General features: G+C 31.0%; 1 protein-coding gene across 1 annotated transcript in view; it reads right to left on the bottom strand.

Annotated features, from left to right (window-relative positions):
* The window catches only part of LOC129804323 (sphingosine kinase 2), a 35,825-nt gene that overhangs the window by 7,223 nt on the left and 4,258 nt on the right, over positions 1-24,344 (bottom strand). Inside the window, exons 2-3 of the mRNA XM_055851513.1 lie at positions 3,670-3,769; positions 3,179-3,567 (exon numbers count right to left, since the gene is read on the bottom strand). Coding sequence (XP_055707488.1) covers positions 3,179-3,567; positions 3,670-3,769 — 489 coding nt within the window. The remainder of the gene's footprint in view (positions 1-3,178; positions 3,568-3,669; positions 3,770-24,344) is intronic.

Below are 24,344 nucleotides of genomic sequence, written 5' to 3'. Positions count from 1 at the left end.
TCAGTTGGATAAGGAAGCTGCTGCTATAATTTTCGCGGTGAAGAAATTTTATAAATTTCTTTACGGTCACAAGTTCACGGTTTTTACTGACCATCGCCCTCTGATATCAATTTTTGATTCTAAGAAGAATTGTCCCGCTTTACTTTCCCCAAGAATGGCTCGTTGGCAAGGATTCTTGTCAGTCTTAGACTGCGAAATAAAATATCGACCTGGTAAAGGACAGGGAAATTGTGACGGGTTGTCACGCTTACCAATTAGGCACGAAGACAACCAGGAAGAAGAAGATAGCTTTAGAATTGCATCTTTATATGTGCAGAATGAGCCTATTAATTTTGATAGTTCGAAACGCTTCGAAAAAAGATAAAGAATTGGGAAAACTGAGAAAAATAATCAGTCAAGGTTGGCCAGAAAATACAAATAAATTATCTGAAAATTTAAAAGAATATTATAAATTCCGTACATCTTTATCAGTAGAAGACGATTGCGTCTATTATGGATTCAGAATGCTAATCCCAAGAGCGCTTAGAAAGAAAATCTTATACATTCTTCATGAAAGTCATGTAGGAATTGTGCGCATGAAGATGATGGCCAGAGCAATGATTTGGTGGAAGTCGATAGATAAAGACATAGAAAATTTTGTTCAGGAATGTGAAAATTGTTCGCTTTTAAGTAGAAGTAAACCGCATAATTTGGTCAAGTGGAAAGATGCTAAATATCCTTTTGAAAGAGTGCATGTGGATTTTTTCCACATTGCAGGTAAACAGGTTTTAGTATTTATTGATAGTTTTAGTAAATGGGTAGAGATGAAGATGATGAATCAAACTTCAGCAAAACATGTTGAAGAGTTTCTGATGGAAATCTTTGCTCGAATTGGGACACCTCAAGAGATTGTATCCGACAATGGACCTCCTTTCGGTTCATCGGAATTTAAAAATTTTTGCAAGCAGAGAGGGATTAAAGTTCTTAAAAGTCCGCCGTATCACCCACAAAGTAATGGCCTTTGTGAAAGGGCTGTTCAAACAATGAAAACTGCAATACGGAAAGAGATGGTTGGTATGAACTTTTATCCTCATATGTTGCCTAAGGTCTTAATCGAAGTATTGTCGCGTTATAATCACTGTCCAACTACTAGCAAGAAAGTGTCCCCTGCGGAATTAATATTTAATTTTGTACCACGGGCAAAACTAACCCTTATTAACCCACAATTTAAAAATGTTGAAAAAATTAAGAGAGCATTAAAAAATAATTTAAATATTTCTAATGAAAATAAAAATTTAAAATCAGATAAGCCCGTGCAAAAATTTAAAGTAAATGATTCAATTTTATATAGAGCGGAAGCGAAAAGTTATTTAAAATGGGTACCTGGAAAAATTTACAAAGCTCTCAGTACGGTTAGATATCTTATTGTAATAGGGAACACGATAAAACAGGCCCATATTGATCAATTAAAACCTAATAAAAATAAATATACCGCTCCGCTCCCAGTAATTTTCAATTTTAGGAAGGGGGAAGAGGAAGACTCCTTAGAGGAAGCTAGTACCTCCTCCGAATCTGAATCTTCTGAAGGGTTTAGTACCGCTACCTCTGGTGTCGATACTTCTCCTTTTAGAGGGTTCCCTAGAAGATCTGTGAGAAACCGCATGGCACCTCGAAGGCTAACGTATGATTAGGTGTAGCGTCTTAAAGTTTAATGTAATTTTTAAAGCCATTAAAGTGACGGCTTAGGTGTAGTTGTGATAGTTAGTTTTGTTATAGGAAAATTGTATTTGAAAAGAAACATGGAAGAAAAACATTGTTAGTCTTTAAGGAGCTCAAAGCTTTAAAAGGGGAGATGGTGTTATATATAACAAGTTTATAGTGTCGCCCTTCAGGAGGCACTGCTCACAATTAGTCCTATAAAAGGCGAGCTCGTCATAAGCTCGCTCTCTGTTCCTCCCCGGCCACCTAAGAGTAATAAAGTAGTTAACAAGGCCAACCCAACAAAAGTCTTTCTCTCGCCAGATATATCACTCTTAATAATTTAATCCTACACTGAGAGAAATCCGAAAAAGTTAAAATAACATTCCGGATATGTTAATTTTACCCTGCAGTAATGATCCAAAATCGGTGTAAATATAACCCTTTTCAGGTGTATTAGGGGTTAAAATTACTTTTTCGTGTTAATTTTACCCTTAAACAGGTGTAAAATTAACATTAAAAATGTTGATATATTTTTACACCTAAAAAGTGTTAAAGTTCTGAGGAAAAAAAGTTAATCGCACCCTCTTTTTTTCTCAGTGTAGGTCAAAATTATTTAAAGATTTTGATTGAATTAGAGAAGTGCGTATTATACGATTAGGACACTAAAAATGTCATAACAGCGCTTTACCGACATCGGAAAATCTAGATGCCAAATCAATAGTAAAATTTAAGGCGTTATGCCCTAGACATACTTACGACTTAAGCCGAGAGACGACTTATTGTTAGTGGAAAATTATGGAACTGTAGTTCGACCATTATTTCTAATATAATTACGCTAAGTCGTCTCTCGGCTAATCCTCAGGTCTGTCAAGGCCCTTACTGTGGCTAAATTAGCCACTAAATTAAGTTTTTCTTTGGATACAATCTGTGTAAAATCCTTAAAATTGATTGACAAATAAATCAGAAAGGATTCCAAAAAACATTTAAAAAAAATCTATTACATTAGAACTTTGTTCAATATAAATTTTAATTCAACGTAAGACATGCTAATTAATCTATATCCGATTCAATCCAATCTAAATTAATAATTTTAATTTTAAATAGAAAATTGTACAATTTTATGATATTCCTGACGATTAAAAGTGGCTTTTCAACAAAATAATATTTTCAGTTTAATGCATTTTTTCTGTACAAAATGAAAATAAAAAAAATATATAGCTACAATAAAAATAAATTGCCAATATTCATGTGGTATATAAAACTAGTAGCTGTTGCCTATTGTCATACAGAATCGTTCTATAGTAATTTTTATTAAGCTTTCAATGAGAATTGCAAACAATTTGAAATAATTTATTTTCAAAATATTATAACCATGTGACATAGAAAAGGTTAATAAAAAATTCTAATATTTTTTTCTAGGACAAATTTGCATTTCCAGTGAAAATGAAGACTACAATGAATATTATATAAAGATAATAAAAATGAAGTTCTAACTTACCAACTATCCAAACGTGGACGGAATGAATCAACTCCAGTGGATGTCTCCAGTGACAGTACATCCCCAAATCCCGTATCACAAGTCTCACAATCACCATCACCATGGCAATCTGGACAATCGAGGGCTGTATTGTAGCTCAGACTGTGCCTCATCATTGTACCTGAAGATCTGCCAAAGCTCCCCTCAAATTGCTTCTCTCCAGTTCCACCATTGGTGACAATTTGACTGGCCGGCAAGTATGAGACACGTCCCTGATACGTCCTTAAACTTATTAATCGATGAACTGACCAGAGGGTAAATCGCTGACCTCCGATTGCTCTGAGTCTCTCACTCTCAATGTCGATGTCCGATATCAGTCCCCAACCAATTGATAAGAACGAATACATAATCTATTTTTGGCAGAATCAAAGAGAGAACACAAGAAGAGTATAGCAATAAATCTAAATTAATTCCACAGACTCACAGAAATTGTGTCAATAGAATTCCCTTACCTGACTTTTTGTCTCCACTCGAACCAAATCCATGGTAGTGGATCGACAGCGAATCACATTAAGTGTGGCTCCCAGAACGGGCTTAGGCTCATATGGTTCACTAAAATTAACAACCAAAAATAAAAGTGAAAATTTATGCTTTTGACTCTGTTGAACATCATCCAAATCTCCGAAATATTGCTCTCAATTAATTGGATTATGACCTGTTGCTTTTATTCCCTCCCTAAAACTCATTCCAAAAAAAAAACTATTTTTATATCAATTTTATTAATTTGAGGGACGCCTTTCCATTTAATCATCACGAGGCATTTGATTGTTGATTGGACAATGTGATGTAGAAAGGGTGATAAATTGTGGCCAGAGATCACAATCATGACCTCTAACTTAAGTTCTCATGTACTTACACAGCAATCAATTAACGAGATTCTCAGAATCAAGAGAATCAAGGGGTATTAAAATTTCAACCATTAATATACTTTCCCTGAAATATGTCCCAAAAGACAATAAAACTACAGAAGCTTCATATTTCTCTTAAATTATTCTAGCAATTTGCGTTGAACATTAATAAGATTACAATTAGTGTTAATGTGTGATGAAAATGCGACCTTATCACTATATTCTCTATTATTAAAGTAATTTCTGTAGATAAGAGAATTATTTAGATCGATGTCAACAACATGGAGGTGGAATTTATGCCCAGGCTTTTTAATAAACAAATTGTTGGAAATTGTTGAGGAAAATTATAAATCAACTTTTCTATATTAAAATACAGATCCCTTATCTAGCCTTTATCACATAATGCGGAATTTTATATAAATTGAATTACATTTTAAAGCACGAACTTCTTTTCAAAATGTTTAACTACGGCTTAGGTCCTAGACAGCCCTACGACTTAAGATGAGAGACGGCTTAGTTGAAATCTGATAAGAATGTACACTGAGAGAAATCCGAAAAAGTTAAAATAACATTGCGGAAATGTTATTTTGCCCTGCAGTATTGATCCAAAATCGGTGTAAATATTACCCTTTTTAGGTGTATTAGGGGTTAAAGGTACACTTTTTCATGTTAATTTTACCCTTAAAAAGGTGTAAAATTAACATTAAAAAATGTTGATATATTTTTACACCTAAAAAGTGTTAAAGTTACGAGGAAAAAAAGTTAATAGCACCCCCGTTTTTTTTTCTCTGTGTAGTTTTATTTCGATAATAATATTTCCGTAAGCCGTAGATTTGTCAAGGCCCTTACGTTCGAGCTTTATAGGGGGGGGTGACAAAGCGTCTCAGGCTTTGCGAAGTGCTTGAGCTCGTGACCTCAAAAGTACTTTCGCATCATTCACCGCGTTTACCAGTTCTCAATCGATTTGAACCGTTTCATAAAACACTGAAAAGATCCCCCAAAATATTTCAAGAGTACTATAGAATTGATTTTCGGACAAACATTACTCATCGGTTTTGAACCGTTTCATTACTAGTTCATAATCAATTTAAATGGTTTTATAAATTACTCAAAATATTGCCTAAAATACCTTAAATATAATTAAAGTTCGGATATAAATTAGTTATCGGTTATGATCCTATTCATTACCGGTTTAAAGCCGATTGGAATCGGTTCAGGCTTGTCAAGAGCGATCGAAAAAAAATGTGATCGAGAAAAAAGTCACCTGGATATTAAGAATCGTATAGATATCATTATTTTACGTTTTACTTTCCTGAAATCTGCTTGCATATGAACTCTTTTCGCTTATCTTTGTAATTTAAGATTTTTAAGGTCAGAACAGATGAACATTACGTTCATATGAGCCAATACCCTGTATTCATTCTTTCTAAAATCTGTGGTAGTCAAAAGTCACAACTTATTGACAATGTTTTTTCAACATCGTTCTTTTTTTAAGAACCATGAAATTCCGAATAAGTCTAACACAGATTTTAGACTGAAGGTTTAACTCAATTCCAGAATGCTTCTAAGATTACAAGCAATTTTAAATTGCAAGCAATTTTAGTGGTTGTTTTTTCAAAATCTAATGGATCATTTATAATGCCCATAATATTCAATTCCAAGTCAAAATTTTCTCAAAAACCTCATGTCGTAAGAAATTAGAGAAATTAAGTCATACCGCTAAACCTTAAGTCTGAAGCCCATGTAATACAGGGGTGACATGATAACTTATTTTCGATACTATCGACTGTCGATTCTTAAAAATTTAAGCGATAGCTGCCCTTCCTGTAACTAATATAGATACTTATCAACAGTCACATTCTTTTAAGAATGTCACAATGAATGACCTAACAATGCGTAAAAAGTCGATATTCACTTAATCCATCAGCTATTAATTTATCGATACTATCGATTCGATAGTGTCGAAAAGTTATCATTCCACCCCAGGTTTCAGACTGGAAGTTTACCATGAATTTGAATTGTTTTTCGAAACTTAATGGATCATTTATCCATGATATCTAATCCCTAGTTCCCTAGTCAAATTCTGTCCTATAATTCCGATTAATAAGAAATCACATAAGTTAAGGCATATGGCTAAACCTTTTATATCTTAATCCCGTATTAACCGGTTTCAGCAAATTAATTCCGCAAGAAACTGGTTGGTGAATTTTCATCAAGTTTACTTAAATTCTTTGATTATTTAAACAAATGTGACAATAACACTAATCGACTTATTTCAATAAAGTCTATACCAGTTAGTACAACTAAATGTTATACAAAATTTCAGGATAATTCTCCGAGTATAGGAAATAATGCTTAAAATCAAAACATAAAATGTGTCTTACTTCTACTGCGTTCTACTGCGCGACTTATTCTACGTTTGAGCACTCATCATTTTACATTAATAATATAATAATAATATTTATTTCCAATCTCCAATTATCAAATGTAATACAGAGAAATTCCAAAACCTTAAAAATCATTTTAAAAAACTAAAAAAATCAGAATAGAAATGCCAAATCTATAAAGCTTCAACTACAATATCCACGCACTTGAAAAATTAGAAAAACATAAATACTCAACAATTTTATAATATTGAAGTCGCATTGTACATATATATATCTGTTAGCAGCTTTTCTTCAAGTCATGTAAAAATATTGAACGGAAACGCCCATAGAAAAAAAATATATTCACTCTTTACTATAATAAGAAATATTAATATAGCAAAATATCAAATACATTTTATGGAAAACCTTTTGCAGACAAAGAACAAAACTATTTTGAAAGTATTTCTGAATTGAACTTGTGAATTTTTTTTTGCGAAATTCACAAACAATAACAAACCATTTAATCAATTTTTCATAGTTTTGCTAAATGAACAAAAAATTACGAACAAAGTGTAACAAACTATCTAATTGAATATGAAATTTTATGAAATTCTGAAGACATTCACAAACTTGTTAGTCGATTAAACGATTAACCCTTTAAGGACGATTGGAACACCGGTGTCCCATAAAGAAAATATTTTTCCTGACTACCTAAAGTTATTATTTTAATTATGTCTGTACATAATTGTAAAGAAGAAGGTTGAAGGAATGTAGTATATTTTTGCAAGTTTCTAGCTATTTGCTATGTAGTAAATATCTAAGCTCAAAAATGGCGAATTTTTAAATTCTCAAATTCATAATTGATTTTATTTATTTTTTATACTTCTAATATTTTTTAAGCAAAACCCTTTTGGAAATAAAAACTACAATACTCATACGTAATATTTTTCATTAAAGCGAAAAAAATTATTCATTGGTATTGTCAGAAAAAATTACTTAAACTTTTAGGCTATTTTTGTCCCTATCGTTCATAGAAGCACAAAATACACCGAATCAGACTCCGTTGGACTTTCCAAGGTTAGATTTACTATTTATTTACTACTATTTATTTATTTAAATCAAAACCTATAGGGTCCGCCCCTCTTACATGGTTTGATTAAGTTTAAACTAAAAAGAAATAGACAGGAAGCATATCAAAGTATTCGAAGAAGAATAAAAAAAGATTATGAATTTAACCTGACTCAGTCTGGAAGAATCTAGCGATGCCTATCAGTGATGATCTGGCATGTAAGGGAAGGGAGTTGAACAAGACAACCCCGTCGACAAAAATGGTTCGCGATAGCTGGTTAGAGTGCGCCCTCGGCACAGGAGTCCCCGCACCCTGGCCGAGGCCCCAGGAATCAGAAGTGAGGTCAAGTAACGCGGTCCCCCAGATAAAATCAGACGAAACAGATAAGAAACCGCTCTCTGACGGAGGAGTGATGGGAGATCACAACCCACTAGAATGTTGCGGTGCCTAGAAATGTGATCGCGAGGACCTGATGTAAGACTTATCATTGATTATGTTTCTCAGTTTAATTTCTATTGTTGATTTTCAGTCCTTAAAAGTGTCTCGTCGTTAAAGGGTAAACGAGCAATATGTAAATTTACACTGAACATTACGAAGATTTATAATTTGTTATCAACAAAATGCTTTTTTTTGTGTATGCAAATCTCAATTAATTTTCACAGAAATTCTTATAAATTTCAATAAGTGGAAAAGTAAAAAAAAACAATTTTATATTTTTTAATGTGCTTCAAAAAACTGAAACCTATTAACTGATTTTCCTACAAATAATATTAATTTTGTGTCTACCAATGTGCCTATGTGTCACTATGCTGTAACAACTCATCACTCAATAAGTGGAAAATCCCTTATACAATTCCCAGCGTCATTACTCTTGAAATTGCTTGAATAATCATCTCCGAAAGCTCAAAATTAATTACAATACGTGGAAGACGTGGAACAATCTTGTGATAAAAGCAAATATTTAAACGGGAAATCCTAAAATAAAGAATGAAACTTTCAATCTTTCCCCGAAATATTTCTCTTCAATCGAAAGTCTAACGTGACTGAAAATTTGCATATTTTCTGATTTGGAGCCTGAAATTCTGAATGAACGAGAAAAAAGTGAATCATGTTGAAATTATATGACCTCCGTCAAGGTTTGCTATTGCCACTGATCTATACAATTCTATATGGATTGAGAATTGAAAAATTTCATTCTTATCTCTACAGCTATCAGTTTTTTTTTTACATACACGTACAAACAGACAACAATGAGTCTTTTCATGATTTTCATCGTATACCTATGGTATTTTGAATGATAAATTTAATTACAGAAAACACCTTGTTAATACCAGAGATGATTATGTTTTTCTGTTATTCACATTGCAAGTTCGATCAAAGGGTATTTTTTTTTTATTTCTTCATCTGATTCTTTGATTTCCATTAATCTGATCTATCGACCAAATAAACACGTCCTATATTTTCTAAACTGCAGCTAATCTTTGAGCATAAACACCCATATTTTCATCTATAAGCATTGAGTGTCACATATTCAATTGAACGTCATTCCCGCCAGTTACTATTAAACTTATCAAGCACAGACTCTTTTGAAGGAGAAATGCTGCAAAAAATGTTATATACATATATATATTCTTTAAATTGTAAGCTTAGAGTGACGTCAATTGGATGGATTTAATGCGTAAATAGGTAATACTAGAAAAAATATATTTGATCATATATAACGTATTTTGCAATTGAAGTAATATCAAGCGTCTATTACAAAGAGGTCTTGTCTTGACCACCCTCATAAGTTGAAGACGACTCACTTTCACGATATTCACGACTCATTATTTTCAGTGATTTACGCCACCATTGCGTAGGCAGTTCTTGTGAATGAAAACTACCTCGTCATATTGATGAAATAGTTGGAGACACGGACAAATAATAATTTTCAAATAATTCTTTAAGCCATGCCCATTTTGTGAAGTTTCTAAAGCATCACGATGACTTTACATAAAAAAAAATATAAAAGCAAAAGTTTTGTATAGAAGAAAAGTGGAATTTCCAAGAGAGTGGAGACAGAGGGAAAGAATCTCTTGAGTGTCTCTTATTTTCCTTGACTCTCATACCATCCACAATAAATATATAATCTTCAAAAGTTAACTCTGAGAGTTGCAATGAATTGAGTAATTTGTAATTTCATCTGCTTGAAATACACTTATTGCATAAGAAAAACTTGTTCCACTGCATTTTCAATAAACTGCCATACAATTCACCTTTTAGAAAGACCACTTTACAAAAAATAGTACTCCATCTGTGGAGTACATTTCATAGAGTTTTTTTTCTTACTTCATTGACTTCATCTTACACCTTCTTCTCAACACACTTGTGTACTTGATTATTTAACCGAAAGATGAAATGGAAATTGATCCACTTGATCCAATTTTTGTTTCTTCTTTTTCAAAATTTCCAAGTTCATGCAAAAGATGACAAACATCATTTTTGCGGATGAGGAAAGCCCCAAAAAATGACAAAATTAAAGAGATATTTTTAAACATTCTAATCAGTATAATTACTAAAAATTTACATATTTACGTATTAAAGCCAAATTCTATTCAGCATGCAATAAAGTAATTAGCGTTTAGATATAAACACAATGATAATGTAAGATTCCTTCTTTTGAAAGATATACCCATTCTGTTGACGCTATCAATTAACTTTTTTTTTCACCGAAAATGTTGTCACGTTGTGAAAGAATTACCATCCAAGACGTTTCAAGGAAGTAGCAATTTTTCAAACAGTAGTGGCGAAAAATTTTATGTTATTTTCTTAAAAAAAAAAAAAATAAAGTGACAAAGATCACACATTATTAAAGAGCAACATCTTATCTCAACCTTTCAATATTTGTTTATCCAAAATGTGAGACGAAAATTGTGACTCAATCCATGAAATGGTTTTTCGCATTCACAGATTCAACGGCAAGGCAAAAGACAAACAAATTGTGCAAATTTTATTTAAAAATTTAAATAATGTCAAATAATATTGCTTAAATATTGAATAATTTAATGGGTTATTACTATAAATAAAGGGCTGCAGCAAGAGTGTCTTAAAATAAACTATAACTTTTGTAAAAAAAAAAGAAAGACAACAACTAAAATTGACACGCATGTGTCATAATTTTGTAAAATATAAAAAAAAACTGAAATGTTATTAAAATTATGAGAGCAAAAATTTTTATATTTTCAAGTCCGCAATTTTGTCAGGAAATAAATTTTATTTAAAGATTTCTTGTGAAATATAATATGTATATACATTATTTCTGATTTAGAATTTTACTATTTTTTTGGTGGCGTTTTTAATTTCCCATACCTCAAAAATCTTAAAAATATAATATTCCTAATTAGTACATTTAGCTTTAACATAATAAAATGTATGTAGGGTAAAATGAGGTAATTTGGAACCATTTACAATTTGGGACATTTGAAATTTTCTCACAGTTTTAGAGATTCAAAAGGAAGAAAATCTATTTCCATTCTTCTTAATCATATTTTTCTTCTATTTAGCGGTCTTTGTTTTCTCTTTGCTCATCTGAAACAGTGAGAAAGTCTCAAGTGTCCCAAATTATAAATGGTTCCAAATTACCTCATTTTACCCTACACTCAAATTCTAGGTTATGTGTTATCTTCTTCAATTCAATTTATTAACTCCAATCGGGCAAATTGTCCTTTTAAGAATAAAAAGCTCCATATAGATAGAGGATCCTGACATTAGAAACATCGACATTACCAACTAACGATGACTTTTGCCAACTATTGAACGCTAATTCGTAAATTCTTTCCTGAAGTACGCCTTAATGTATAATTGTATATTAAGGTTAAGACGAGGAATAACATTTATAATGTATGGTACATCACTCATTTTCACTATAATTGTCTTGCAACTGCAATTAAAATTCTTGCCCATTTTTAAGAAGCATTCGCTACTCATGGATAGCTTTCCTTCATTATTTTATTTAATAAAAGATTATTTTAAAATGTTAGGTTATATTAAGTTTAACCTAAAAATCACATGGAATATTTATGAAAACAAAAGTCTAAAATTGACATTCCAAATTCAATTTAAAATTTGATTGAAACCCTCCGAAATTTTTTTTTATTTTTAAATTTGTAAATTTTTAAAGGTATTCAATGATAGTAAAACATTCGCTTCGTAATGCAAGTGTTTCGGCTTATTATGTCACTAGAACGTTTCTGCTATTAAGGTTATGCAAAATGTATTCAGTCTTCACTATATTTAATTCCAAAGAACAAGGGATTAATATCCCCATCCTCATCCTTATACAAGTAAAAAATAATAAACACATAATTTAGAAATTTAGTTTACGAGGACGTTCTATGTACAGTTGTTCTATATGGGATTGTGTTCCTGTAACAATTTTAATATTTTTTACTAAATTTCATGAATAAAAATTGAACTATAGCATCTAATTCTTTTAAATAGTTACAAAGTATTTAAAAAAAAATCGTAATGCCTCCGGGGCACACTTTTTGGTCCGGGAAAATTGTATGAAAAAAAATTTACATTCCTTTCTTTCTCGACCGTTCTGAGAAAGAAATTAAATTAAACTTAAATTTAATTGAACTAATTTGAGTTTATTGTGATGTTCAAAATAAGAAGAAGAGTGCCAAAGAGTGGGATAGTTATACGTAAAACGTTTGAGAAAGAAAGAGATGTAAATTTTGATTTCATACATTTTTCGTGATCTACAGTGTTCCGGAGTTAAAAAAATCACAGCTGGATCTAAAAAAATAAATCGTCTTTAATTTGAAATAAACAAGTAAACAAAACGAAAACAAATTTTGAATTTTCGTCACATATATCGTGTGCCTTTTATTTTAAATTAAATTCAACACAACCCCCAATTAACAACATGGAATTTACCATAGTAGTATAATACTATTCTCAAAACAAATCATTCATTGATTTTTTCTGAATAGAGTACAGCACTGTATCCGGCAGCACAACAAAGTACTGTTGTGATAAATCGACGATAAAAAAGTCTCTTCATTTACCTGAAGATCTTGCAATTGAAGGTCAGTTTTTATTATGTAAAGAAAAGAAAGAGGAGTGTTTAGAGAAATAATAAAAGTCATATGAATTTGAATAGATTCTTTTTTTCCAAGTCAATCCAGTCAATCACAATAGAAATTACGCGATTCCGGTTTAAAATTGTTTATTATAAAAATCCCCAAGAAAACTTGTTTCGATATATGCTCTCTTTGCAGTTTTGCATTCTTGTACAAAGCTTCTTCCTATGGCGAATCAAAAGTTTTATTGCTCATCGCTTTCCTCGAATTTTACAGAAAGTTTTCCCCAATTCGATAAAAATACTTGCCAATTTATAGTTGAGTTATGAATATATCAAATGCCAAATCATCGTCTCAAATCACTTAAAATTGGTAGTTCATAAATCCACTTAACGTTCTTCTAAGCAACTCTAAAACTGGGGTAAATATCGTGTTGGAGAATTGCTGAAAAGCACTAAGAACCATTCAGCTAAAATATCAGTCTTGAAGAGAAACTCAAGCAATAATTAATGATATTGCAGAACTTGTAGAAATTGTACCATGAAATTTCCCTCTCTCAGCGTTTTTTTTTTGTTTATTCTGACAAAAAGAAAAATCATTAGGCAAATGTCTTTTTGTACATGTCGACAAGAAGTTTTCCATCAATAGAATTTTCCAAGATGAAAAATTATCATGATATTTTCATTAGGCACAACAGTGGGTGGAATGTGATACACATAATTTTTCTATTAATCACATGTCAACATATTTATTACTTCTTTATATGATATCTTGTGATTAATCTTCCTGGGTGCGATAACAAGAAAATGGTTTTGTGTTTAAGTCCGGAAAACTTCTATTTTCACGCTACTTCCCAATTAATTAGCAATACTAAATTCTTTCCTCGATTCGGGGGTAACTTAAAAAGGGTTGCCCACCTCCTTTACTAGCACGCACTAATAATGTTTCTCTTCAAGGCAAAATCTACAAGATTGTACAAAACAAATTGTGACAAAAAATACTTTTCTGCATGAAATACAATAACTGAACAAAAAATAAGAATTAAAACAAAAATAAAAGTTTACTAATTTTTCAAGACGATTTAAGAATTGTCTTGACACTTTATACTGAACTTGAACTTTTTTCTTGCTGTTCAAAGTGTTTTAGATTAGTAATTAGTACCTCTTAAACAAATAAACTTAAATTTCCAGTGTAATTTTATTCCCACAAAAGTAACTAACGTCTGATTTTTTTTTTAAATTTGTATAAGAATTATAAAAAAATTGAATTTTTAAGAAATAGAAAAATTATTTAATTTAAGCTTTTATTTATATTACAACATTTAAACTATTTTTTTTTTATTTTTTAGTTTAAAATCTCAGAAATGATAGAATAATAGAACCTAATTTTCCGAAACTTTTTTTTTCTCAAAAACCGTCCCCCAAAATCAGGTATCAATAGTTGATTTTTTTAAATTTTTAAATAAAAAAAATCAGAAAATATAGTTAAAATGCTATTCTTTAATGTGCTTAAGAGCTTGAAATAATTTTTATTATTATGTTGATAAAAATGTAAAGAATCTCAGCTAAAATGTAAATATTCTGTTATTCTCCGTTTCCCACATAACCCCTTAAGGGGTAACATCTACCAGAAGAACATCTAAAATAAACGTTTTTTTTTAAAGAATTTTTTAGAATTTCAATAATGAAATTTTCAGAGGTTATTATATATGTATGTAGGAAAACAAAAATATTTTTAATTTCAATTTTGAATACACAATGGCAGTCCAGCAATGCGCGGACTGAAGGTAAAATTTGTTTTTGAGTTACTCCGCAGCTAAGAATAGAAATCCAGTAATTTTTATCCGATTTACTTGAAATTTTCAGAGTGAAGTGGAGTGATCACTCATGGATATTTTTATATACAGCTTGCAAAAATGTTAAATTCTTACCTAAAACAGATTTCTAAAAGTCACAAAATTGTTAATCAGGATATAGACCGATAATTTTGAGATTTTTCGAAATCTGTTTTAGGTTAGAATTTAAAATTTTTGCAAACTCCCCCATAAGTATATAATACGAACTTCAGACCTAAGGCTTAGCCATATAGCTTAACTTCTCTAATTTCTTATCAATCAAGATTTTTTAGAAAATTATCACTTAATATTGTACCACATGGACAAGAGATCCACTAAAATTTGAAAAACCAATACAATTGATTTCTTAATTTCGAAACCATCGGGAACTGGGCTAAACCTTAAGCCTGAAGCCGGCGTAATGCCCTGGACACACTTATGACTAAAGTCCAGAGACGACTAAGCTCATTTATAGCCAAGTCAGTTCCTGACACACTACAAAGGAGACTTAGCATTCAATGTGGGTTTTTCTGCAGATATTTGTACTGAAAGGTACTAATACTCATTTGAGAATGAAACTAATTGTAAATTTACTTCAGAATTCACTTATAACAACAAGAATTATTCACTTGAATCGCCTAAATTGGCTTAAGTTGCGAGATAGCTTCCACCTCACAAATAATTATTGTAATCAACAATAATTATTGCATGTGAACTGAGTTTAGTTTCATTTTAAATAGAGTACATGTACATTGCAATAAATATATCTGCATAAAAACCCACAAAAGCTATGTTTTGTGGATACCAATGAATGCTAAGTCTCCTTTGTAGTGTGTCACGAACTAACTTGGCTATGAACAGGCTTAGTCGTCTGTGGACTTTAGTCGTAAGTGTGTCCAGGGCATAACGTTCATAAGTTATGACTCCACCGACTTCACCCTAGCTGCTTAAATAGATTCTACATAGAAACACAAAATTTTAAAAATAATAAACGATTATATTTGTTTAAACAAATAAAATCATTTTATAGACAGAAAAAAATCGATTTCTATCTTTAAGTTGCTGTGAAGTTTGCAAAACTCAATATGTTTTAAATAAGTCAATAAGTCAATATAAAATCATTTAAAAAAAACTTTTAATTTTGGGCGGTGTGGTAGATGTTACCCCTTAAGGATTATATTTTTGGTAAGTTAAAAAAAACCTAATGATTCTAATATTTATTCATATCTAAGATCATTCTAGGAGTATTGTTAATTTTTATGTTTCCCATCATTTGATATTGCTTTTAAAGTTCCAAATAGATTAAAAAATAAATTAATTTTTTTGCTGACCAAAATATTGCAAACTGAAAGAGAAGAACTGAAATACCCAATAAGCATTTTTCAAAGTAATAGTTCCATTATATAAATCTGAAAATATCACAGGTCGAAAGGATACATTATGAAATTCCAATGTAGAACAACACCTTTTCCCCGTGAAGAACTGAAATCACGCTAATTCATTTTTCCAACCTCTCCCACTCACACAATATCCCACCCAATGATTGACGGTGTTTTTGGTCAGAGAAAGAATTATACATGGAAAAGTGATTAAATATGAAATAGTCATGTGTGAGGACTATATAAGGCAGGCAAAAGGTGTACGTAATGAAAAGGAGTGCAAAAAGAAAACCTTTCGTGTAATCTATCATTAAAAAACACATTGCGGAGACATTTCGTGCTGTGGAGAGAAAGAAAGAAAAATTCTCCTTCCCTCGCACTATTATTCCTTAATATTTAATTAAATAATGAAAAATTATACAATAAAAACAAAGTCAGAAGTGAAAATATAGTATTACAAAATCAAACATTGGCTTATTAATATTTAAACCAAAATAAATACCAATTGGCTGGAATAATGTCAACTACACTTGGATCAATTTCAAGTTCGTATTCTACTCGAAAAAAAAAATAAATGGCCCAGAAATTGATATAATTTTTCATGACTTTTTGGCATATCATATCCCAAATATGATTCTTTCTTCCGCTTTGCCGCATGTTTTTCTCCAGAAGACCCATATTTCACATTTCAATGAAAAACTATTATTTATTTACTTTTATTTATTAACTTAAATAAATAATAAAGTTAATAAATAAATTATTTATTAACTTTTATTTATTAATTTATTTATTAAAATTAAGAATGTTCAAAAATCAAAAGAAAATATAGGACTTTTAACTATTTCGGGACATTTCAAGACATTTTCTCTCTATGCTATGCCCCATTGAAATGAAAGAGGAAAAAATGCTCTTGAGACTCATAAAATCCTTTCGACACTTAACAGGGAAATACAAACTGATGCAATAAAAATAAAATTAACTTTTCATTGTATTTTCCATTGATTTTTTTTTGCTTTAGTTTATACAAAGTGTCTATTTTTTCCAACCCCTCCCAGACAATTCTTTTCACCTTAATTGAAACATATTTGCCAACATGCAACAAACACGAGAGTGAATGTTAAAATAAAATCCAATAATATCACATTATAGAGAACAGTAATGAATAGAAAGCTCTTTTATTGATAGCACAATAATTTTTGCTTTGATAACTCTGTAGTACAAAAATTAAAAAAGAAAAGAAAAAACTCAACAATGTTCTTTTCATATCAAGAGCTTATCAATTTAGATTTGAAAAGCTTGTGATGCCACAGGCTTCTCAATATTTCTAATGATAAAGTGCTTTGAAAAAAAAAAACTCAATCAAAGAGTAGAAAGTCCAATTTTGCGATAAAGCCATGATAAACGTCTAAAGAAGCCTTTTATGAAAAAAAACAGCTAAGATAGATAATCTTTAGTGACTTACTTGGCAATCAGCCAAGAAATCCTAAAGAACTCTTTTGAAGTTTTCAACAAAAGTTTTTCAAAACAAAATGAAACTTTTTGGATTAACATTCCACTGCAATTTTAGCTGGGGTTCTTTACAATCACAGTTTCTGTGATCCGAGGTGAAACTCACTTCAACTGATCAAGCTAAATCTCGGCAGTAAGACGTTTTGACACCCACACAGATCGCAGCCTTTAGAAATTGTTTTAGTTTCGTATGTTCCGATTGTTCTACACTTTACACTCTACACAGAAAAAAAAATTTTTGGAAAATATTCGTAAATGTTTGTGAATTCCTATGGTGAAGTTACAAAATGCTCGTGAATCGTATAACCCACAAACATGTTCGGAAAAGTTTGTACTTTTTTCACAAACATTGTTCGTAACATGCTCACTTGACGAGCATTTTTTGTACTTTTACAAACATTTGTTCGTAAATGTTGTTTGTAAACACACAAAAAATGGTCGTAAAATTTTGTCATTTTACGAACAAATGACAAAATTTTACGAACATTTTTTGTGTGTTTACGAACAAATGTTTGTAAAAGTACAAAAAATGTTCATAAAATAATCATGTTACGAGCAATGTTTGTGAAAAAAGTACAAACTTTTACGAACTTGTTTGTGGGTTATACGATTCACGAGCATTTTGTAACTCCCCCATACACTGAGAGAAATCCGAAAAAGTTAAAATAACATTCCGGAAATGTTAATTTTACCCTGCAGTATTGATCCGAAATCGGTGTAAATAATACCCTTTTTAGGTATATTAGGGGTTAAAGTTATCTTTTTTTCATGTTAATTTTAACCATTTTACCCTTAAAAAGGTGTAAAATTAACATTAAAAAATGTTGATATATTTTTACACCTAAAAAGTGTTAATGTTATGAGGAAAAAATGTTAATCGCACCCTCTTTTTTTTCTCAGTGTAGGAATTCACAAACATTTACGAACATTTTTACAAAATATTTTTTTCTGTGTACATGTATAAAATGTACAAAATCACTTTCAAGGGTGTTCCTATAATACCAAACTTAGGTACAAACAAGAGGATTGGACAGATCTATAGGCATTCAGGTTGTAATATTACGGGGCATTTGCAATCTTCACTCTTTTACTTTTATTTATTAATTTATTTATTAAAATTAAGAATGTTCAAAAATCAAAAGAAAATATAGGACTTTTAACTATTTCGGGACAATTTTTAAATTTTGGAACCAACCTAGCTCCTGTCAAAGGGATCGGAGGGGGCTTAGTTTTATTAATCGAAAGTTCTTAAGTCTAGCTATAACATACTAAAAAATTTAAGACCGATCCATGCCATTAGAGGGAAGTGGGGCACCTTTGAAATTGGTATTTTTCTCCTATTTTTAAGTGGAACTAAGCTACATCATAGTGTAATTCAGCTTCTCAATCTGTTTGTGCAGCTATATGATATCACAATAAGGCTCAATTTTATTTAAAAATAGGTGAAAAATCCCAATTTCAAAGGTTCCCCACTTCATTGATTTGCCCTCTTGTGCAACAATAAAGCATTGATTGGCAAGCATAATGCAGAAGAGCAACAACAACAAAAAAACATGGGAAGTTGCACTAATAAAACAAATTGAAATTAACAAGAGTCGTGTGTAGTGAATGGGAAAAGAGACTCGCGCGAGACTTGGAAAGGTAATTACCATGTTGTTTGCTTTTCTTATTTTTTTTCCTTCATGTTATCGCATAATTCCAATAATCAGCTCATTTTCAATCCCTCGTGAAAGAAATAGACCGAAAAAGAAGCAATAACACCTTTCTGGAGACCCCCTCAAAAATGTTGTTTGCAGTTCAAGTTAGCGCAAAAAAATATCTCTTTATCAATCAACTGATAACGAGATTTTGCGTAGAAACCAATTTTCTGTGGCATAAGAACATTTTTTTTCAGGTATTTTTGTCATTCTTAAGGGCCCAATACAAAGTTAAGTGACTCATTAAGAGTGATTAAAAAATACAGCATATTTATCTATAATATCTTTGTTCGTGTATCAGCAATAGCACCATAAGAAAAGGGGAAAAATAAATTTCGAAGACTTTAAAATTATACAAAATTCATAAGATTTGCATAATTTCGCATGTAAGGTGTCAGTTTTTCAATCTTGAGCAATTTGTTGACTCATTTCTTTTATCTTTCTCAATAAATAGCGTGTTGAAAGCAATTATAGTGCCATCACACATTGTAGAAAAACTTTGACGATATTTAATTATACTACATGAATGTATTAACATTATAGTTGATTTGCTGACTAAAAAATTCTAGAAAAAATATGTCAACAAAAATTGGAAGAATTATTGCTATAGCTGTCTAAGAAATCCTTTTTTTTATAATAAATAAAGTTAAATAATATAAGAGCACAAATAGAATAATTTATTGAATATAAGAATTCACACTTTAGTTCCTATGTTTTTTTTTAATTATTTAGTGTATGGGAAATTAGGGTCGAAGGAAAACCTCTTCGACAGGGAATCCCTATTGACACTTTTGTCAAAATCTTGAAATTTATTTAAAGTATCTAATAAAATGTTAATAATATGACATTTTTTCCTTCACTGAGAAAAAACGGGGGTGCGATTAACTTTTTTTCCTCATAACTTTAACACTTTTTAGGTGTAAAAATAGGGTAAATTGGTACAAGTTGGACAATGGCAAAAGTTGGAAAATCTCGCTGGGACAAGTTGGACAGTCAATTTTTTCTTGATAAATACAGTACTAAATTTTAATTAGTATATTTTTCTATGTTATAGTTTAATTATTTGGTTCCTTGTGCTGCAAATAAAGTGAAAATCCATTCATATGAATAAGATTTAACGTATAAAATTCTCACCTCAATTGACAGTGTAACTTTTCACCGTCGAAAAAATACATCGATCGGTCATTTTTTCCTAATAAAAACACAAGAAGAGTGACTTTGGTTTTTCGGTTCTGTTGACATTTCTCAATATTTCTGGCAAATTTTAGTGGAATAAAGTGTTTAATCTCGATAGTTAACGGTACTTAATGGTTTTATTTGATATAATTACTAACTGTATGAAGAAAAAGTGCTTATTTGAAGCGTGAGCAAAAGTGACAAGTTGGACATCCGGAGATACGATTGTATTGCAGGGGTTTTCTTTTTATTTCAGATGGGTAAAAAGGCAATTAAATTGAAAAAGTAGAAATCCTATACTCAAGACCAAGTGAACAAAGCACTGGAAGCTTTTCGTCAAGGAGAGTCACTAAGTCAAGTGTCAGTATTATTTGGGGTGCCAAGAACAACACATTTTAGTAAGCTGACCGGGAAATGTCCGGAAGAATGCTCTGGGGGAAGGCCTCCTACGCTGCCAAAAGATATAGAAGATGAGCTCGTTGAATGGATTTTAGGATGCAGTGACAAGTGACATCCTATAACAAAAGATCAAGTTCTCAACACTGTGCAAATTATTTGTAAGAAGTTCAAGATTGTCAACGAGTTCACCGATGGAAGGCCAGGATACTCTTGGTTCAAGAGCTTTTTGAACAGATACCCAGAATTGAGACTTCGTACACCAGAAGCATACACAACCCAAAGAGCTGGTATTACCACAGAGGACATCACTGAGTGGTTTGAGAAAACTCATGAATATTTAAAATCCAAAGATCTTCTGGAACTTCCTCCTGATCGCGTCTTTAATCTTGACGAAACGGGTGTAATGCTTTCGCCCAAAGGTGGACAGGTATCTATTATTATTCTATGGAGTTTTTAAATTCATGTTTGAAGTTCTTTGTGACAATTCGTATGATTAAAGAAAACTAAAAGAAGAGGCTATGCAAAAAAAAAAAGAATTAGACTTCAGAAACAGGAAGAAAGGTTCAAAATAAAAGAAGAAAAGGAGCAAAGCAAGAAAATTAAAATATCCAAGAAAAAGATTTAATAAATAATATATATCTAAGCCTTAATGTTTTTTACTTTTTAATTATACACTTTACCCTAGTGGTACAATTGATTCAGTGTGTATTGCATTCAGTAAAAAATCTTGAAACTTGCACAACCTTCCCCTACGCATTGTCCAAATTCCCACGTCCAAGTTGTCCCACCCTGTCCAAATTATATTGTTTTGCACTCACGTATTTTTCTTGTATTTAAGAACTTTTCAAACTGTTTTTCAAGAATTTCCATGAAACGGTAATATTCTAGAAGAATCAAGGAGCAAATTTATGTATGTCATCAGGGAAAAATGTATTTATAATGTCTTTAATCTTGTATCAAAGTTCGAGCCTCTGGAAATTGTTCCAATTTATGCAACTTACCCTATATCAAAATTTTTTAATGTTAATTTTATACCTTTTTAAGGGTAAAACTAACATGAAAAAGGGTAACTTTAACCCCTTATACACCTAAAGAGCATAATATTTACACCGATTTTGGATCAATACTGCAGGGTAAAATAAACATTTCCGGAATGTTATTTTAACTTTTTTCAGATTTCTCTCATTAGTCTACGTTTTCTGATAAGGATAGATGTTCAAATTTCGTCCCAAATGGTACAGAGTAGGGTGGTAATAAGTCTTGACACGACTTCTTGAAGTGTCAATAGGTGTTCCTTTCACCCTATATTAATCTGTATTAAGGGCAGAATCACATTGACAATAAAATGCTCGCCGTAGCCTCACCGTACTTCGTTAATTTACGCATTTTCATTGGAAATCTTACGCAAATTTTCCATTACCGTATTACCTTATCTCAAACTCGGTGGCACTAGGTGAAAACAATATAAGAAAATTGAAGAAATAAAACAAAAATTCGACAAACGGTGAGCAAAAAAAACTGTGAGAGAAATTAATCGTACAGTTTTTTTTTGCTCACCGTTTATAGGAATTTCGTTTAATGTCTTCAATTTTCTTATATTATTTTCACCTAGTGCCACCGAGTATGAGATAAGGTAATACGGTAATCGAGAATTTGCGTAAGATTTCCAATGAAAATGCGTAAATTAACGAAATACGGTGAGCATTTTACTGTCAATGTGATTCTGCCCTAAGGAAAAAACGGAAACCGTTGCAGCTTCGTAATGTTGTAGCTTAGTAAAAATTGATTTTTTTCTGTTAGTAAATGAATCTCATTCATGGAAATATATTTTAATCGTCAGTCCAACACCTCACATTTCCTCACAAACTTGTGATCCGAAGCCTTTTGTCCTAGCATAAAAATGATTTTACAATGCATGATAGCTCCTACAAACAGTTAAAGCAAGCAGATTAAAGTTCCATCTTAACACTGATGCGGATATTTTTGTGCCCGTTGCAGTCTTCCCGAAGAAAATTAGATGTACGTAGGTGGACAAAATTTTGTACGTAGCTGATTAAACCGGAGCAACTTTGTAAAAATTGTCACAAAATTTTAATTTTCCTTTGTAGGAGAATCTAGGGATTTCCAGGAATTTTATGAAGTGGAATTACGAAGCTAATAAATAAGAATTTTTTTGTATAGTGTTGTAATTGTTTCGGCTTGTGTGGTATTCAGTAAAAATTCTTGAAACTTGGCCATAATTTTCTATACACGAGATCGCGTCCTATTTTTGAATTTTTAGTAAGGTATCGAGTACTACAAAGCAGGTAATGACTTCATTAAAGTGACTTCGATGGCAGATAGGGGGAGGTGGGGCTACCTTTACATACGATTCTTTCGCATATTTTTAAATAAAAATAAGTTTCAATGTAGGGTAAGATGGGGTAATTTGGAATCATATCCATTTTGGAATTTTGACATTTTCTCAATGTTTAAGATGGTCAAAGAGAAAAGGAAGACTCCAAAGAAGTACAAGACTTTACATTTGAGAATCTTCAGTGATTTTTAGCGCGTTTTCTAGGAAAATTATTTTTTGGACTATTTAGAAAATATAAAAATCCGATTTTTTACGTCAGTATTTTCTCCACACTCAACCATCCGAAAATTTGACGGTCCTCCAGATGCTTTTCAATCTGGAATTCGCCAGATCCGGCTACCTCTGTACCAAACATCCCTGCTCTTCTCTATTATAATATGTTTTTGCTTCGTCGATTAGCTCGAACAAAAAATATTCAAGTGATTGATCTCTTCGAAATTTAATCGCACACTTCGCAAAGTAATTAAAACCTCTTTTTGCCTACCAAAATTGTAATACAAAAAACCGTGAAAAATTCCTTTTTTTGCAAAGAAATAAATGTCAACAACCACGATAATGCTTTCCAGTAAAATTATTATTGCTGAAAAAAAACTCATAAAAACCGTGAAAAAACGTTTTTACGAAGAATTTGCTTTTTCCTCCTAAGAAAGTTGTAAAATATTGTGGTAAGAATTAATAGAGTAATCTCCTCGTGCATTAAAAAATAATAAAAAAAATTAGTCACTAAATAGTCTTTTTAATGCAAATTGGAAAAACCATTGAATTTCAAGGCACTTAAAGATTTTTTATTGATCTTTTTATGCGCGAAATATTTCTTGAAAAATTTCTTACAAGAATGATTTTAAGAAAAAAAATATATAAATTCACGAGCAGCCTTTAAATTGATAATGATATTTATTGCAAATTATTCTCTCCTTTGTTACTAATACAATTGTTTTATGCAAAAATTGTTGTATTAGCCATTATGATAAATATACACATTTATGCAAAAAATTGTAAAAACCAACGAATATTCTTTTTTAATTTATGAAAATACCAATGTTTCGTTCTTCCGTATAGTTACTTTGCATCTTCACAATTTGTATTCATATTAAATTTAATTATTACTTTGTATTTATATTAAATCTTGGTTCCCAAGCATAAATTGAAGGAAATGAAGATTTAGTTTTCTTAATACAATTCAGAAAAAAATTAATGTAATAAAAACTGATTTATGGATGAATATCAACAACCTTCTTTTCTTTAAATATTATCACTGTAAAATATTTTTACCACTAGCTAAAAAAACTTTTGAGAAATTTTTTTTTATAATCATTAAACGAGAGTGAATTAATTTGTTTTTTGTTTGAGCTTAAATTAGTAAGTTTACGTTCATTTTGTGGCACTATAATTTCGAGTTGTTTTTTACTGCACGGAGATAGCAGTATA

The sequence above is a fragment of the Phlebotomus papatasi genome, chromosome 2, assembly GCF_024763615.1.
Source record: "Phlebotomus papatasi isolate M1 chromosome 2, Ppap_2.1, whole genome shotgun sequence".
Taxonomy (NCBI): domain Eukaryota; kingdom Metazoa; phylum Arthropoda; class Insecta; order Diptera; family Psychodidae; genus Phlebotomus; species Phlebotomus papatasi.
This window is presented reverse-complemented; position numbering and strand designations above follow the sequence as displayed.